Below are 19,089 nucleotides of genomic sequence, written 5' to 3'. Positions count from 1 at the left end.
GCGCAATTCCTAACCCGATTCTTGGGCTCTTGTTGCTCAAGGAACTGTAATTGTTAATGTTTGTTGAGTTCTTATGATGTGTCTGGCTCCAAACACCTCACCTGAACTAGTTCACTTATCCCTCACAGCCATAAGAGATAGGTTTACTATCAACATTTTGGAGTTGAGGACATTGAGACAGAGAGAGGTTAAGTAAGGTGACAAAAGTCACACGGCGGGTAAGTGGCAGGACCATGATGTGAACCTTGCACAAGCCGTTTCCTCTTTCTGGAATGCACATGATCTCATCTTCCAAGGGCGGCTCCTTTTCACCCTTCAGGTCTCAGCTTCAACATCCCTTCCTCAGAGAGCCCCTGTCCCCTGCCCCCGCCTTGCTGCTCTGCATCTCAGCCCCTTGTTTATTCCCTTCATAGAGTTTATGACAAATTAACCTTGTCCCCTACTTTGTTTTCTTTCCCACAAGAAATCTAGATTCCATTAAGGCAGGGACCTCATCTGTCTCGTTCACCATCCCGTGCCCAGAGCCTTGCACAGTCTAGTGTAAAATAGCTGTTCAGTAAACATCTGTTGATGAGGACATTGGTATTGGCTTTAAAGTTCATTATTCCCTAATCATTCTACTTTATGAACAGTAAGTGGAAATATCTATCCCATTTATGGATGCGTAATGCTGTATTTCTGACTCAGGTTGGTACTCAGCAGCAAGCTTATTTTTCTGTGTATTCCTAGAAATTTTACAACAACGATAAGTTTCTGGGAGAAGAAATGTAAGTCTCACTCAGCAAAAGATAAACATACTCAGTTTGATAAGAAGCCAACTTGAACTGACGCACACCAAAAAATGCACCAGTGTGTGTTGTTGGAAAAACATTTTATTGCAATTCAGTGTCAAAAAAATTTTTACAAAAATATGCCACTGTCTGGTACAAACAACTATAAAAAAATCAGTTCATCATGCAAGAAGAGGGTGCAAATAATTTATACAGAAGGACTCAGCCCACACAATATTAAATAAACATCTTTGCATGTACTTGGTCTAACCTTATACTTTTAGTTACAATATCCAACCACCTATAGTATTTTTCATTTAAAAAAAAAGTACATTAAAGCTTCTAAGCTTAGGATTTGGACTTTAATATACACCCCCTTTAGCCAGGGTGATTGGCACTTGGTAGAATAAAGATGGCGCCAAGAGTTCTCAAGTGTAGAGCGCTGCTTAGAGCTTTCTGTTTAACAGACTTGTGTATCGTTAACAAAACAAACATTTCTATACTCAAAGACAGAAAAAGTCATGTTCAACCTCCAGAAGTAAAGTTGTAGCAGATGGAGTTTCAAGAAGTTTCGAGTTTTGAAGCAGCCACCCATATTTGGCCAAATGGAGCAGGGCCTAAGTTTTGAGAGATCTCTCAGGAAGCTTTGTTTGCTGAGTTCAAGGACACTTTGAAAAATGCCTAGCAGACAAAGTCATGAATATCATGGTCCCTTGCTCCTTGCCGCCATGTGGAATTATCCCCCTTTGCTTGGTGAAGGTGAGGTTTAGCAGAAAGTGATCTTCTGGAAGCTCACTGGAGCTCACTGCAGGTACCAGAGGACCAGTAGATGAGAGGGGTGGATTAAATGTACCTCTTAGTCTAAGAGGAGAGGAAATACCTACTTGGTTACCATCAGAACCTCAGTTTCTAGAAAGCAAGCCAGCTGCTCAGCCGTTACCTGTCTCAGGGGCCACCTTTATAATTAAAATCTAAGTACCCAGGGGAAAATGAATTTATCAAAATATGTTGCTTACTTTAGAGCAAGCAGATTGTACTCACTAGTATGCTGTACTCACAAAAGTTCTGTAAAATCATTAAGTGGCTCCTTAACTTCTCCCGGAAGAATCAGGGACTTAAATGTTTGGAAAAGTTAATGGCCAGACACCTAACAGTGGATACAAACTTGCTGTCCCACAGTGAAGGTCTTGAGAAGAATCAGGTCAGGTGTCCTGGGTGTCCAGCCACAACAAAAGGTGCTGGGGCAGGGGGCACAAAGTCAAGCCTCAGAAAGTTCCAGGTTTACGCTTAGGTCCATTGCTGAGTACCAAGTGGGCTGAAGCACGTCCCCTAAATATTCTGGACCCACTACCTCATCTTGAAAGGCAGAGGAGTGCCAGACTCCAGCATCTCTAGCCTCCCTTCCAGCACTAAAGTCTGGGGGAGAAGCTTCCTTCCTTTGGAAAACCACGGAGGGTTGACTCTTAATAAAACACAAAAGAAAGCATCCACAGAAAACGCTGAGTGTAAAGGAATTATGATTTTGTTTGTTGAAGACCTCAGGGGCCCAAGATATATCAAAAAGCCCCATCTCTGTGTTTGCCTAGAGGTTCAGGGTGTTTCTGAGGTCTGTTTAAACACTAATAAGGTTTTAGGCCAGCATCCAGTCAGAGGGATGGTTCACAGACTTAGAGAATTGGAAACAGATTAAAAACAACAATAACAAAAAACAGCAGATGTCAACATAGAAAATGATGATAGAGTTTAGTTTAAAAAAAATTCACACATTAAATTACAGTTAAAAAAATTCACACATAAAATAGAGTGTTTGCATAGCAAGACATTATGGCCGTACAGCCTGGCAGAAAAATATAAACTCAGGTGCATATTTTATGATAAACATTGTATTGAACGCTAAGCATGATATACTGTTGAAATGACTGAACTTCTTGTAAATCACACCACTTGCTTAGACAAATGAAATTCCAAGCTTTTTCTCTTCTCCCACATAGAGACAACGGAAAACAAGGAGCCTCTGTTAATTGCAAGCTCCTCTTGAAAAATAGTTTTTAAATAGAGAACTGTGGCGATAACGCAACACACACTCCTTACCTTCCTTCATCATTGCCAAGGAACGCCCGGTTCTTGCTTTAACAGTTTTGCAGTGTCAACCCAGCCCATCCAAAATATCTCCTCTGAGCCACCTCAGTAGAAAATTGATCATCACTAAACAAAGGTCCTCTCCCAACTGACCTTTTTGAAATGAGGGATGCCTTTACCTTGTCGTTTGTGCCACCATCCTCCCACATGACTGATCTGTCTGCACTGAGTAACAATAACGCGATCTAGTTTAAAATGTCTGGATCCTGCTATAAAGTCTGCCCTCCTGGGCTTTCGCAAAGTCTCCTTTCCTCAAATGCTGTGCCTGATTCTCAAGAAACTGTGGGATCACTGCTCAGAAACCTCTGAGTTGAACCAAGTCATGACACCCCAGTGGATCTGCTCCCTGGACAAAGCTCTTTGCTTCCCTGGAAGTCCAGGTTACGTTCATATTTGACATCAATTTTGAATTCTGCTTTATAGGGTTGGGGTGGGGGTAGGTAGGTACAGCAAAGAGAACAGAGCGTCCTGTCCCTTCTGGCTTTTAGGCCAGCAGCTCTGAGACAGGGATTCTTTGTTTTTGGTTTTTAGGTCAGGTTGTCCTGGAAGGGTTTGCCACTAGACATTCTATAGACATTAGTGCCCAGGAAATAAGCGTTTTCTTTTTAACTTTACTTATATGTAAGGCTTTGGCCATACTTCACAGCTACCCCCATGGCACCAACTCAGATGCTCATACCCACCGACCTCACACAAACCATAGCATCAAAGACACGCCCCTTCTACTCCTTCCCCGCTCCCTCTCCACCTGCCAGTTCCTTCCTTATCCTCCTCTTCTAATGAGAGGGAACCACAAATGATGGTTTCTTCTTTTCTTTTCCTTAAACATTCTCCTTGACTCTTGTCACACACTACCTCCAATTACACCAAAGGAGATGGGGAGAGTCCGGAGGCACCATCTGGGTAAGCGTTTCAGAAAACCGCCAGCCTGTCCGTTGCGGTGGGGTCGTGGTGCACAGATGCTCCCGCTGCCTGGGGCGGGTTGTGCAGTCCTGAGCACCGCGGGCAGTCCGTGTGACACTGGTTCGCTCGTTTCATGCTGACTGTCAAAGCAGGCAACTTTTCTGGGGCTGCAAACCTGAAGGTGCTGAGGAGACTCCCCTGGCTTGATCAGCACGAAGAGCCAGATGAGTTGGGGGCAAGACGTGGAGGGCCATGAAGGCCTAAAAATGCTAGAGTCAAAGGCACCAGAGCTCTCACAGCAACGACAAAGCCGGCTCCCCCTACATCTTACAAGAAGTTGAGACCTTTGAGAGAACATGCCTGAATTATGGAAGAATGAGCTTTTTAGTCCACAGTCTGGACTCTGCATTCTCAACATGACCTTGTCTCAGGGAGGGGATGGGGTGCAGGGAGAAAAGGGGGCAAAAAAAATCCCCGTTACATGTTACAGGGGTTCGTGGCCCTCCAAACTCAACCTTACCCAACGAGATCTTATTCTTTAATATTTACTTTTTTTTTTTTTTCAGAACTGAAGTTCAATTTACTTTTTTCTTCTTGGGGTGGGGGGAGGTGATAATGAAAAACAAGACCGAGGAACCCTGGAGGAGGCACAGACCTTGCAAAGCGTGAGGAATAGTGACCAGCAGTCGCGTTTTCTTCCGAACGCTGGTACTTGGGTTGTGCTTTGAGGGAAGGGCATGAGGGGCTCCTACATCACTAGCTGGTCCCTTGGCTTGTTTTTGTACGTTCTTAATCATCTTTCCTGATCCAGGTCACCCCACAAGTTCAACCCCTAAGAATACACTGTTCTTCAACGTACATGTGAACTAATTTCCTATTTCTGCTTCACTTACTTGCCAAGGTCACACAGGGTGGCCACTATATTTACAAGAAAAAAAAAAAAAGGAAAGCAGTTACAACTGCAAAAAATATGTACATTGTGGTAGAAAAGCAGAGTTCTATAAAAAAGTAAAAAACAAGAACATCCCCCATTCCCTCCCAGGAATATTGACTCCTTAAGTCCTGAGATTTCCATCTTCCACATAGTTACCTGCAGGTGTCTGCCGAGCAGGCTGCCCTGGGGCGTGGAGCAAATTCAGGATGAACTCACGGCACCTCTGCTCCCTATCTGGCTGGAACTCCAGGCTTTACTTTATCATCCTTGCAAGAAGCCCTAGCTCGGGTTGACTGAATTTTGAAGTTAGGTGTAAAGAAAACTCCTCAACTCATCACCCAGCAAGAGGAACAGCAGCTGATACGTAAAACCTGTTTTACAAGCCTTTATCAGCACGCTGGCTCCAAACAGCCCCCAGAGATAGGCTTATCCGTGAAGATACCCCAGGAACCCAGACAAGGCCAGAAGTGAAACAGGAATCAGAAAGTCTTCACAGCTATTGGGTGACTAATCCCATCTTTTCTGTGGCAGGATTTCCTCTGGGACTGTTTTTAATTGATTGGCCTTATGTTGCCCTGAATGAGCTACAACATGAAAAGGAAAAAGGCGTGTGTGCTTTGGGGTCGTTCTAGAAAAAGAGGCAACCCCAGAGTGCCCCATTTGTCTAAAAAGGAAGTCTGACATATGATGAGGATTGCCTCCGGTATCTCTTCCTGCTTTGAATCACTTTTTATATGATGAAGAAACAAGAAAAACAGATACTGCCTACTGGACAATGCACTTTGTCAGAGCGAGCATTGTAGCTTTCCGAGGTAGACTATTGTGTGATATCTTCAGAAGATAAGGCCCTGTACCCATGCGGGTTTAAGATGAGTGGTACTTCCTTTGTCTTTTCAAAACAAACCCCAAATCAAAACCAAAAGCCCAGGGATTTCTCATAGTAGTTCTTCTTCTTTCCGACACGTTTTCACATTGTAAACAAAGAGCCTTCTATCTTGCATTCGAGTTTTGCCCCCCTTTCTTCCACATCTCTAGGGAACTATAAAGGAGTTTCAGTGAACAGCAAGAGAATTCCATTTTCACCGATGAAATAGAATTCCTGCCCTTATAGTCTTGCTGGCAAATCATTAGGGGAAAAAGTTTATTTACAGGATTTCTGCTTTTTTATACCAATTCTAATGAGAAGTCCATATGCTGAAATTCCCAGCCAGCAACTGCATCTCTCCCCTCCAATGTCCTGTCAATGACTTATCTTAGAAGTTTTGAGCCAGTGTTTAAAATGTACACTATTTACAAACGAAGTGTCCAAACTCTGTATTCACAACCATCCAATCAGCAGGGGAACCCCTTCTGGGGTGCTGTCGTGTGTTGGTATTCAGAACTTGAACAAGTTGATAAAGTCCTGGGGTGAAAGTGAAATGGAGCAGCTCTCGGGGTTATTGGCTGTGCACGGGTGATCGGTGCCCTGGAAAGGAACATCACGGTTAGGTGGGAGTTCTCGGCGGCGTCTCACTGGCTTGTAGCACCGTAAGGCACTGTCCAACCTCAAAACAACATTCCTCTGTCATGAATGCCACGCACTATGGAAAAATTGAAGGGCTGTGCGTGCGTGTATGTGCACCTGTGCACAGAGAGATGGGGGAGTTTGGGGGTGAGTGGGTTGCAGAAAAAAATAAACACAAGGGGGTGAAGGAAATGAAGATCTTTAAAAGTTCCTCTCTCTAGGAACTGAATCAGTTTTATCTTCACCTTCAGCTGGGGGCTACAGTAGTGGAGAGCAGGAACATCATGCTGGCGCTATCGGCTCGTAGGGGCTGGGCTGGGGGTGTGTGACAGACACCTCTGATACACGTACCTTCCAGGAGAGAATGTGGCAGTGTCTGCAAAGCTGAAGGGTGTCTCCGTACTGCTCCTTGCGTGGGTAACATCGCACAAGTTTAAAATACATCTTCTTCCAATCCAGTTGTCCTTTGTCTGACAAAATTAATCGCTTGCGGATCTGAATATCAGAGAAAGAAGACGGAGGGTATAGCTCAGTGGTAGAGTATGTGCTTAGCATATGTGAGGTCCTGGGTTCAATCCCTACTACCTCCATTAAAAAAATTAAAATAACCACATAAATAAACCTAATTACCTTACCTCTGCCAAAAAATTTAAAAATTTTTAATTAATTTTTTTAATTTTAAGAAATTAAAAAAATTTTTTTAAACGTCAAAGGAAAGTAGTTCTGAAAAGTTCTGCTCCTGCTCCCCTTCCCCCTTTTTCATCTATACCCTGGCAATAGCTCAGGGAAAAATAGCAAAGATATAAAGAAGTAGCTTCTGAGTTCTACCCAGGAAACAGTAGCTTTTAAGCACTCTTAAAAGAAACAGGTGGCTGGTGACATCTCACGGGCAACCTTTACTTAATTGCATTTGGATGGCCCTGGAAGGTTTAGGCGATCTCAGTAAACAGCTTCAATCTTCTCTTTGCTATAGACTTGAGTGATTATTTCCAGGGAGAGGCAGTGACTGCTTGGCACAGTGGCTCTATTTTATATCTAAATATTAGTGGCTTCCTGAACAGAACTTGTTGAACTTACACTTCTGGATAAAGAAGTTGGGAAAAAAAAAATCTGAGGCAGCATGAGGAGGGGAGAGAGGCCTAGAGCTGGGGTCAGAAGGCCCAAACTGAAATCCAAGGCCAGTTTCCTCGCTTAGAGAGCACTCCACTAATTGGGATTTATCACTTAGCCACTTGTGGCCTTAGTCCTTTCATCTGCTTAAAGTGAGCACAATGATATCTAACCTTCCCTGGGTCATTATATGAAATAATATCAGTAAAAGTAGTTTAGCTATAATATGTCATAAAAGTGTAAGTTACTTTGTTATAGAAAAGAAGGACTGGTGCTAATTTAGGATTTTTTTTTTTAAGAGCAAGCTGTAAAATGGAATATGTTAAGAATACGTTTTTTCCACGTATTGAAACACAAGAAAAATCTCACACGTTTTCTTTAGAAACTCCTTGGACTATTGTTTTTCAGTTAAAGCAGGAAGCCCTGGATGGTGGGCTCCTCTACTTCAAGCTTGAGAAGGATGCCAAGGAAGCTTGAGGTAGGGGCAGAGAGGGAGAGAAGGAAGGAATGGCTGCTGGGTGCCACCCACCTGCCGCTCGGAGAAGTGGTACTGGCAGAGTTTCTTCCATAACAGCCGGTCCTCACTGAGCACGTGCAGGTCGGGGGCCACCTGGCCCAGACTGACCAGGTCGCGGCCATCGCTCAGCCTTTGCATGATGTTTAGTTGTAAGCACAGGGGCAGATCGGTGAAGGTGAGGCCTTTGAAGGCAGGCTGAGGGGGAGAGGGATTCAGTTAAGAGAGGAGCAGTTCTCCAGGCGACACCCTCACACCCTCCAAGGGGACAGCTGTTCCCTCATCCTCCAGCTGTGCGGTCCTGAGCACAGCTCGAGCTGGTTTATTGATCAGAGATCAAAAGCATCAAATCTCCCTGCCCTAAGTGCAGAAACAGGACCCATGGCTGAGACCCACAAAGAACAACCTGGAGTGGCTCCAGCTGATGGTGCCCGAAGGATATTCCTAAATTGCACAAAACTGTACACTTTTTAAAAAAACTGAAACATAATTGACTTACAATCCTATGTTTCAGGTGTACTACCTAGTGATGTGACATTTGCATACATTATGAGATGATCAACAATATTCTAGTACCCATGTGTCCCCATATAAAGTTATCAGTGTTATTGACTTTGTTATTGTTATCCCTTACGCTGTGTATTACATCCCCATAGCTCATTTATTTTATAACTGGAGGTGTGTACCTCTTAATGCCCTTCACCTATTTACACTTTAAAGATTCTCCTAATAGCACATACTGGATTCTTGTGCTTCAGTCGGTTACGATATTTGCTGCCTTTGTGAAGGACTCCTTGCCCTGGAGAGAGCACCCCTAGCCTCAGTCTCAGTGCCTGCCCCCTTGTGACCACTGATCCCTTCAAGCAGGTTTTCTCCCTGGCCCCCAAACACACTGCCCACAAGGCCCTCACTCTCCGCAGTCAGTCGTCTCTGCCCATCCAAATGTGATTCTTCCTCAGATGCAACAACTTCCTTTATGTTATGAAATGCAACCCATCTCCAAAAGAAAGCTTGAATGAACAGGAAAGCTTGAATTCCTACTAGAATTTAAGCTCATGGAGGCAGAAAATGTTGTGTTTTTTTTCATTGCTATGTCTAAAATAGTCTAGAAGCATGTTGACGTATAGTAGGCACTCAATAAATACTTGTGGAATGATGCAACTCAAATAATTAAACAGGTAAAAACAGCAACAACAGAAAGACTCTACTGGGGTGTGTGTGTGTGTGTGTGTGTACACACGCATATGTGCCTGCATTGGGAATGGCTGGTTAAGAACCTTTCAGCCTAAACTTCATTATCCATTGAGGCATCTCTGTTCAAACCAAGGGCTCCATGGAACATTTTGAAAACTATTGGTCTGTGGAGAACACATTGGCAATTAATGATGAGATTCTCCAGAAGCTTCTTCTACTATATCCTTGAATTTATATTTGAGCCCTTTATTGTTTAAATTTTGATGAGCTCAGGGGATCCCACCCAGACCAGGATCCTTGAAGGCAAGGTCTCAGCTTGGATCCCTTGCCAACAAGCCCAGCACAAAAACCCTCTTCTGAGTGCCTCCTAGGCCTGCAAGGGGCGAGAGACCCAGAAATGTAAACAAATAATTATAGAACAAAGGTTAAATGCCATCAAGAAGATAAGCACAAAGAACTCTGGGAACAGTCCATGCAGAAGGTCCTCCTTAGGATTTGTTGCTATTTCTTGAACAGCAACTGGATGCTGCCATCTGGATAAGAAGTCAGCACAAATCGCTCGAGACTGGTTCTTTGTCCTTCCCATGCTAGTCCTGGGTGAGCTCTTGAATTTGAACTACTGACATTTTTGGCTCAGTGTTCTATCACCTCTGGAGGTCACACACACACAAAAAATACAGGATGAAGAAACCCTCCCTTAGCTCGGGGGAAAATAAACTCTGTACGAAGCACAGCAGAGCCAGAACACACAGGAATACAGGAGACACGCGGTCTCAGCACCCCTCCTGCGTCCCCGCAAAGCAGGACAGGTGTGCAGAGGGAAGGAGGGTGGTGGCAGGCGCCGTGGGCAGGTGGAACATGGAGAAGGATGGGAGGCAGGACAGGCAGGACACGGGGTGGACAAGCAGCAGATTTTAATCCCAGGTGTCCTTGGGAAAACCTGGGTCTCAATTTCCCTGTGTCCAGAATGAACTGGTTTCGAAGACTCTGGAGATCCCTTCTACCTCCAACAATCTCAGACTTGGAGTAGCTTCAGCCTCCAGACTCGTCAGAAGCGTCTACGATTTGACAATTTATGTTGTTCAGGCTGCTGGGCTGAACTTTCAATTGTTTGCAAAACTCAGGACTTTGCCGGACTTTGCAGAAGGCCCTAGACCTATTTGTCATTTATCATCTGCTGCTGATCATATGAGCCAATAAAACTGCCATGAGATTTTCTTTTTGTTTCCAGCACTTCAAAGCATCTACTTTTTTGGTTAAAACTCCCAGGCCAATTATTACATGAACTCCTAATAAAGTCCACTTGGCAGAATTCACTCTCAAGTTTTCAGACCTGAACTTTTCCAAAATCCTTGCCCAGACCCCATGCTGAGCCTTTCCTCCTGATAAATGGTTAACTGCTAGGGTGCTTTTTTTCTCTTTGAATATAAACATGTAAAAGAAAAAGAAGTCACTCTTGCTCCCCTCTATCAAGTGTTTGGCTAAAATCCTTTTGTATTCACTCTGCCTGCCTCCCCACTCCCCACCTCCCCTACTGCCTGTGCTTCCAAACCCTTCCTTGCTCACGGCACACTGTGATTCTATTCGATTTTTCCCCCTAAGCCAGCTTTCTTAGTTTTTTTTTTTTTTTTAACTCCCTTCATTCTTTATTACTATTAATTATTTTGCCAGTAAAAATTGGCTCCATAGAATTAGATAGGAAATTTTGAAGGCAAACAAGATTATGTGCTGGGAAGATACTGATAGAACTTTGGCAAATAGAAAGCAATTAATGTAAATGTCACCTTAACATTTTCATGTAATAACTTAACTTCTCTTTGGTCCAAACTGTTAAAAAGTAAGTATATTTTAAAATATAGTCCAGACTGAAGTAATTAAGTCTCTCTCTCTCTCTCTCTCTCTGATCTTTCTTTCCTCTGGAGAGTTGGGAATTTGTGTAAAAAGCTCTTCAGGTCTCTGTGGGTTCCCAGCACTGCTCTCAAAATAATGTAGCTCAGAGCCAAGGAGGGTTGGGAAGGAGGGCATGAGGGAGGAGAGTGTGCTGGGTTAAAGCACAGCCTCTAAGGACAGGCCTGGGTTCAGCCCCCTTCTTACTGGTGTGGAGGCCCCGGCCAGATTATTCTTAACTACTCGGTCTGATCTTTCTCATTTATAAGATGAAGAGAAGCATATCTTACAGTGTTGCTGGTGGAATGGATGAGACAGTGCATAGAAGTACTGAGCATAATGCCCAGTAAATATTAGCTATTATAATGACTCCTACTTAGAATTATTCACTAGATGAGTTAACTCATACAGTAAAGGACTTAGCAGAGTGTCTGCCACCGAGTGAGCTCTGAAAAATAAGAACAGCTGACGCATTTATAATACTTACTACATGTCAGGCACTGTTCTCTCTCTATGTTAAATTATTAAATCTCACACCAGGGCTGTGTGCTAGGCATGACTGCCTCTATTCTCCAAGTCAGGAAAGTGAGGTACAGAGAAGGTGAATAGCCCCAGATCCTGCGGTTGGTAAATTTTCATACTCATCTGAGGTGAACTTCAGTATTTAATCTGTCCTGCATGGGATTTCATTGGATTTAAAAGGCTTGCAAAAAGCTGGGTCATTGAATAAATAGTTGGAAGAGAGCTGGTTTGAAAAAAAAAAAGTTTGGAAACCACTGATGTTTAAAGTTTTGCCATTTTAGGAATAAGGAGTCCAGGGTTCTGGTCTCAGCTCTAGCTCTGATTGCTGTGTTACTCGGGGAAAGTCACTCAACTTCTCTGATCCCCATTCTACCCTCACCCCCATGAAGGGTAATGGCAACTGCAATGGGTACCTCCTAGGAGAGTTTGTAGATCAACGAAGGAGAGCTTTGGGGAAATAAGCCCGTGGAAATGCAAGATACGTGGGCAGATGTGGCCAAGAGGGGCTCCTGTGAGGTGGACAGAGAGAACAGAGGCAGGTTCTGGTCACGTGACCACCCAAATGGGTGTTCCAAGTTGCTGGAGGGAAGGTGCCCTTGGGACAAGTGGGACTTGCTCATTTATATCACTGGCTGACTATCACTGGTGTACGTGTGTGTATGTGTCTGTATGTGTATGCGTACGTACTGTAGCATAAGTGATTCTAAGGAAGTCACATAACTCTGAGGCTTCTAATTTTTCCCTCGGTTTCAGAGTTTACAAAAAACTAAGGCTCAGAAAGGTTATTAACAGTGAAGTCAAGGACCCTGTACTTTGCAAGCTTCATACAGTGAAACGATTATTTAAAAGCGGTCAAAGAAATTTTTTCATGTTACTTTCTCGAGAGATGGGGCAGATCCAAACTTTATCAGCCTGGGTCCCGGAACCACTTAAAACAGCCGTGGTCAGTGATTAGATTAAGTCAGCCAAGTGCTATGTGAGCTGCCTAAGTGCAGTCTGTCCATTAGGGAGCCTTAAGAGATTACACCAGCATCTTTCCCACATTGGCGTGTATGTGTGTGTGTGTATGCGTATGTGTGTGTGTGGGGGGCCTTAGTCCTCCTGCTCACTATTAAGACAACAAAAGCTGAGGGCCAACTTACACTTTAAAAGCCAAAAGAAGCTACTGATAGTAGTTTAGCTGGTAATATGGTGGGGGGGTGGTTGGTTGGTTTGCTTTAAGTGAGAATTTTTCTTTTCCTACATGTATGTTTACAGTCTTTACTCAAAGGCTTCCTTTGTCATAGCCATAAATAATTGGAACTAGAGTTCTAAGAGGTTGATACCAGTTCTCCAAGCCACTGCCATCATAGCGCTGTTGTATTCAAGGCAGCATCCTAAAGCTATAAACAATACATACTTTAAGAAGAAAAGGGCAAAGGGGAACGATCTCCAGATGCTACTAAAGGTTTCAGGGTCAAGCCCCAAAGGTCAAATTTCTCATTTTCCCACCATGTTTCAGTTGGCTGCCATCTTTCCATATACTCAGATCCTGCTCTGCCAAGTTCTTCTTCCCACCTTCCCTTTATTAGAAAGTCCCCCAGCCCATCCTCAGCACCAGTTTAAAGTATCAGATCAGAATAGTCCAGACTCTTCTATCACCAGAATGGTTTTGAAGTCCTGGCGGGGCGCTGGGTGGGGGTATAGCTTAATGGTAGAGTGTGTGTTTAGCATGCATGAGGTCCTGGGTTCAACCTTCAGTACTTCCATTAACCAAAAAGAAGAAAATTAACAACAACAAAAAAAAGTCCTGGTGAGGCCACCCAGCATCTCAGCAGAGGAATCGACGGAAGCTGTTCCTGCTGGGAGGAAGCTGGGGTGGGTGCTCTGCTTACCCTGGTAATTTGGATGTTGTTCAGCTGCTGCTGCCAGTGTAGAATCGTCTCCATTCGATACACCCACATGTTAATGTTCCCGACCAGCACAGACTTGCCCACTCTTTGGACCAGCGTACACAAGGACGTGTAGAGGGTCTGGAGTAGTTCCCGTATTAGTCTAATGTTTTGCTGGTCTTCAAGGACTTGAGTAGGGAAGAAAAAAAAAGTAGCAACAGTTACGATACCAGAACACTCCGTATTTTACAAGTGGTTCTTTCTTCTTCTCTATTCTGCTTGTGTTACCAGGGCACGCCCCCTGGGGACGTGGTTGTCTTTCTCACTGGTGTTTATTCCACATTTGGCCAAGCTTCTGCACTCGAGGTTATTGGGTAGAATTTCCATGACCTAGGTCCCTCTTTGTTCTCTCCTCTGTTTTCTGCAAAGACTCTTTCTCTCTCCATTGTCCCACCAGCCCCAATGGCTCACCTGATCTGAAAGCAGTTTCTTTTTGCCCAGCTGTGATGTCTCTTTTAGGTGATCAGTGGTAACAGCACAGGTTTGGGGGGTCAGGAGCTTGGATTCTAGTCCAGTCTGGCTGACTCTGTGTGATTACAGATAACTCACTCTTTTTCCCGTGTATACAATGAGTCAGTTGAGCCAGAGATGTAAAGTTCCTTTTAGCTCAATGAGTCTATGAATCTATTCTGCCTTGTACGCAGCTCAATTTTTAAGAATTTGAAATTCAGAGGTTCGGTAGCCAAGGCTGGGACATGTGCCTACACTGAGAAGCTTGAGAGGCTTACAGCAGGGCAAGTGGATGATCCCAGCACAAGGACAGGAGGGTGGTGGTCTCACCCTCTGTCGTCAGCATGAGTGGCACTCCTTTCTAAACCGGAATCTGGCATCCCCGAAATGCGTCCAGAGTCATTCATTTCCATCCACTCACATTCGCTTAAGTCTAGTGACACGTCCACTCCATTGGAAAATCCATCTGCCCAGCCCCAGGCCTATAAAAAGGGGTGAGAGAGTGAGAGAGAGCTCACCTTTCAGTACCACTTTTTCCAAAATGTTCATGAAGTTCTTTTGGGCAATGCCACTCAGGGAAGTGAGCTGTGACTTTGCTATCAGTTCCAACAGCTGTGGATAAAAATAGAAGTCGCCAGGCTTAGAATACATAGATATTTTTCTCCTCTAATCTTCACTTTTGAGTCACATGACATGTAGATACAGACTGACGAGGAGAGAGAAATGGCAGGCAGGGCCACAATGCAATAAAAAGCAGATGCTCCGAGCGAAAGACAAATGGGGGTAATTCAAAGCCTAGGAATCAGGCTGAATAGTTGATTGCTTTTTTCCCTTTTAAATATAAAGAGTTTGGCTTCAGCCAGGGCTAATTCATTCTACTTGTCCTGCTCCAGCAAGGGAAGCTGAGGTTCTCTGAAGGGAACAAAACCTCCTGTGACCTGCAAAGGTTTGAGGTCTACGAAACCAGTCCCAGTGGAAGTTCTATCCCCACTTGAACTTCTCCCCACTGGCTATGACTGCTCTCAAAGCTCCGAAACGCTCATGTTCAGCAACAGTGCGCACTTTTCAAGGAAGTGGCAATCATCCAGATATCCCCTGCTTTGCAGCAGTTAATAAAAATGTCTATTAATTAGAATCTTTCCTTGCCCGTAACCTTCTGTAGAAAGAGGCCAATAACAGGAAGAGGGAGAAATGAAGGGATGGATAGCGTATACTCGTATTTCTAGCCTCGTAGCTCTTAGCCTTACGTACAAGTCTTATTTGATGACTTAGTTCTGTGACTCTGGGCAAACTCCTGAGTTTCTTGGTGCCCCACTTTCTTTATCTGTACTTGTACTACTTAGAGCCTCCAAGACGGGTGAGACCTTTAAACGAGGGAGTGTACACAAAGCCCTTGGCACAGCCTGGCAGCAATTAGGTAGAGAATAAAGGTTGGTTTGTTTACGAAGGAGTATGTCCCATCCCCACCATCCACGGTATCCTCAAACAAAAAGAAATAAATAATTTAAGTTGGTGCACCCTTAGTTTAATCCTTCTTCCCTTCAAAAGCAAAATTCTTTATAGATGAGGCAAGACTTAAAAAAAAAATCAAAGATTCTATTGTTGAAAAAATGAAACTTTAGACTGGAATGGAAGTCAGAGCTCCTGGAGTTCAACCCAGTTAGCAGATGAGCACAGTGAGACTTAAGAGACTAAACTTGACCAACTAAGCTACAAGGAGTGAAAGGGGTCAGCAGAATCCTTCTTAACACACTACATGCTTTCACAGAGTAACCGAACAACAGAGGTCGATGTAAAGTGAAAAGAATTAACTGTACCAGAACCCACCAGGCGCCCAAGTAAAACTAACTAGCCTTTGAGCTAGTAAACTGGACTTCAAGAACCATGACCTCCCTTTATGTTAAAGCTTGCCTCTCTGCTCCTAGGAAACTTTCCAAAAGTTTCATCTCCTGGCCAGGCCCCAGCTCAACCTCACTTCAGGTCAGTAAACACCAAGTGAGATACTGTGCTGGGTGCTGGAATCAAGGCTGAGGGAACTAGCAAAGTGACATTTTAAAAACTGGGCTGCGGAGAAGAATGGAAACTTTTGGATCAAAGCCCCAGACAATTCAAAGAACCTCTGCCTCCAAGGCATTTGTTGAAAAATATGTCCCCACGGAGCCCCTGAGGAGCCTGTCAAACCATATGGACTTTTAATTTCCTGAGCAGAATTTTACTTTAAGTTAAAAAAAAAAGAGCCCAGATCTTTTCCTTCTTGGCTTATGTATCTCTCACATATGCAGGGAGAGGTGCCTTCACCAGGCTGGGGGAAGGCGGCAAGGAGAGGCTGAGGCTGGTTTGCAAAGGTTAGTCCTGGTGATCCAAGTTTGGATGGGAGATGCTGACCAAGCGCCCATAAAGAGGCAAGAAGTCAGAACATCAGTAGAGGCCACGTCCATGGTGGTGACCACACTGGATGTCCTCTGCCTGTCTGGCTCAGCTCTGTCACCAACCAGCACGTGACAGTCAAGAGAGGAGTGAAAAATGGCACAAAGGGACTGGCCAAGCCTTTCATTTATCTCCCTGACCAACAACAAGATTCAGAAGGCCAAGCCAATGGTCTATTAATACCCTGAGCTTCACATGACCGGCACAAAGCAAGATGAAAGAAAACAAGTCTTGAGTCTGCTCTGGGAAGGGCTATCTGCTGTGTGCTATGACTCATCGTGAGGTGGGAGGTGGGTCAGTGGGATGGGAGGGGAGTGGGCGGAGCTCTGCCTGAAATCCATCCAAAACCCAGATTCCATGTGACTACCATCTCACGAGGGCATCAGTTACAGTCTTGTCTAAAAAGGCACCAATCACAAGGCCAAGAGAATTCTCAAGGCTATGACTATGCATTTGAGGGGAAACAAAAAAGCCTTTTGGTCTGACTAAGATGATCTTTGACAAAGGAAGAGAAAGATTCAGCTGCAACAGTCGGTCATCTGGCAGTAGAATGACATGTCATCCACCCTCTGTTTCATCCTGTGTTGAGACAAAGTCCTTCTTTTCACTGCCAGGCAGCCTTGGGGTCAGGAGAGAGAACCTGGAACAGGAGGAGACCTGGGTGCTCCAGCTGGGTGACCTTTACAGCTGTCATTCATTTAGCAAGTATCTTCTGCCTGCCCGTTCTGTCCTAGTGTTGTGGTAGGTGACGCAGACAGAGACACATGATCCTTAGCCTCATGGAGCTGACCGTCTAGTCTATGGTGTAAGTCTTTTAACCTCCCGGCACCCCAGTCTCTTCATTTCTAGATTGGACATTTTAAAAAAGACTGCCCACCTCACAGGGTTGTTAGGAGAATAAATGAGATAAATATGTAAAAACCCACTGCACGTACCAGACACAAGGCATGATTATCGTAAAGTGTTATTTCCCCTTTGAAACCCTCATCTCTTAGTGAAGTTTCAGGTTGCTATCAAGGGTTAACTTTTCTGTAAGGCTTTTTCTGGAAAGGACCAGATGGTGAATATTTTAGCCTTTGTGAGACATAAGGTCTGTGTTGCAACTACTTAACTCAGCAGTTGTAGCACAAAAGCAGCCTGGGACAGTATCAGTGAGGAGGTATGGCTGTTTTCCAATAAAACTTTATTTACAAAAACAGGCAGGGGGACAGATTTGGCCCTTAGGCCGTAGTTTGTCAACTTCTGATACAGTATATATCATAGAGTTCAAGACTGAGGGCTCCAGAGCCAAACTGCCTGCCTCAGTTTCCCCATCTGTAAAATATACATAATAGTACCTACTTTAGAGTTGCTCTGAAGATTAAATGTGTTCATAAAGCACTTATAACAGTGCCTGATGCTAAGAATATACTCAATAAATTATCATTCATTTTTATCATAATACAGAGAATATTACTAGGTAAAATTATTGCCAGGGAAGGCATAGTGAATTAGTAGGGTAAAGTACAGCCGGTTTAAAGACCTTTGGAATCCCTGTATTTCAATTTTATGTCTTTTCAACCACATGCTTAGATGCTTTCAAATGGTTATACTCCTATCATTTTTATTGTTTCTGATACATTTAATAGCTCCCTATCTGTTAATAAGTTAATGTTGGTTCTATGACTTACATAATTGCATCTAACATGAAGCCTTGTTTTGCCTACAATAATGGGTGTTTACTACAGGCCAGTGATTGTGCTGAGCACTTTACATGTGTGATCTTGTTTAGTCTTCAACAGCAACCCAGTGAAGTGGGGTCTCCATTAGACAGAAGAGGATTCTGTGGCTCAGAGAAGTTAAGCAACTCACTTAAAGACATACCAGCAGTAGCAAGTGATGGAGCCAGGACTTGAGCCCAGATATGTCTAACAGAGAACATCTGTTTTGATAGCTTAAGGACTTCTGTTTGTTGAGGCTAATCAAATTTGCATCTAGGGCCAGACTTTAAAAATAGCGGCAATACCATGTATTGTGATGTTCTAGGAAACAGAGTCTGGAAATGTATCAATATTACACTGTGCCGGGTAATCGGCTTTTAATATTAAGGGAGAAATAATACCCAGAAAGGGTTAATAACACGCTTGGGATTTTTGGATGATGCAGTTGCTTTGGGTAAATCATTGAGGTCTACTTTCCACATCAGCATAACTCTCCAGCATTGAGTGGAACTAGTGGTAAAGAGGACTGAATTTATTAATTTTATTTCTGTGTCAAGAGAGCTGTGTGCCTAGGGGAGCAGGGCTGTATCTAGCAATTTATTTACCAAGATGACTTAGCCAATTGGATTCTCTGCCCCTAGCCACAAGAGAAAAAGCAGAGGAAAATGTCTTGCTTGAAAATTGCTGTTTGTTTTCCGCTGGGCAAATTTTAGCCCAGGTGCCAGTAATTTGTGGCTGTGTTTAAGGAGGGGGTGGTTGGGGGTGGAGGTAAGAAAGGGAAGAAGAGGGTTCTCGGCTCCTCCTGAATTCCAGGGTATCATTACCGCGGGGAGGGGGGCTGCCTGGGTATCCGGCATGATCTGCAGTGACTAGTTGTGCAGTAACAGGAACGGTTCTGGGCTACCGGAGGAAGGGATGGTGGTCACCGCATGCTGAAACCACATCCTGCCTGCAGCTTTGGCTCATGCTGGTCATGGGCACACTGGGTCGAAGAAAAATCTAGTTGCAAGCAATATCCCACAGCAAATCTCGGGGCGGATATCAACCACAGTTTGAAGTGGTGTGTGTAAGATGAATGGGCGGAGAGATTGCCTTCTTATCTCA

At 44.1% G+C, this 19,089-nt stretch overlaps 1 protein-coding gene across 1 annotated transcript in view; it reads right to left on the bottom strand.

Moving 5' to 3' along the window:
• Positions 1-854: 854 nt before the first annotated feature.
• Positions 855-19,089, bottom strand: part of FBXO32 (F-box protein 32) — a 33,850-nt gene continuing 15,615 nt past the window's right edge. Inside the window, exons 5-9 of the mRNA XM_014555079.2 lie at positions 14,377-14,470; positions 13,352-13,536; positions 7,890-8,072; positions 6,602-6,745; positions 855-6,211 (exon numbers count right to left, since the gene is read on the bottom strand). Coding sequence (XP_014410565.1) covers positions 6,122-6,211; positions 6,602-6,745; positions 7,890-8,072; positions 13,352-13,536; positions 14,377-14,470 — 696 coding nt within the window. The 3' untranslated portion in view covers positions 855-6,121. The remainder of the gene's footprint in view (positions 6,212-6,601; positions 6,746-7,889; positions 8,073-13,351; positions 13,537-14,376; positions 14,471-19,089) is intronic.

Source organism: Camelus ferus, chromosome 25 (assembly GCF_009834535.1).
Source record: "Camelus ferus isolate YT-003-E chromosome 25, BCGSAC_Cfer_1.0, whole genome shotgun sequence".
NCBI classification, from domain to species: domain Eukaryota; kingdom Metazoa; phylum Chordata; class Mammalia; order Artiodactyla; family Camelidae; genus Camelus; species Camelus ferus.
This window is presented reverse-complemented; position numbering and strand designations above follow the sequence as displayed.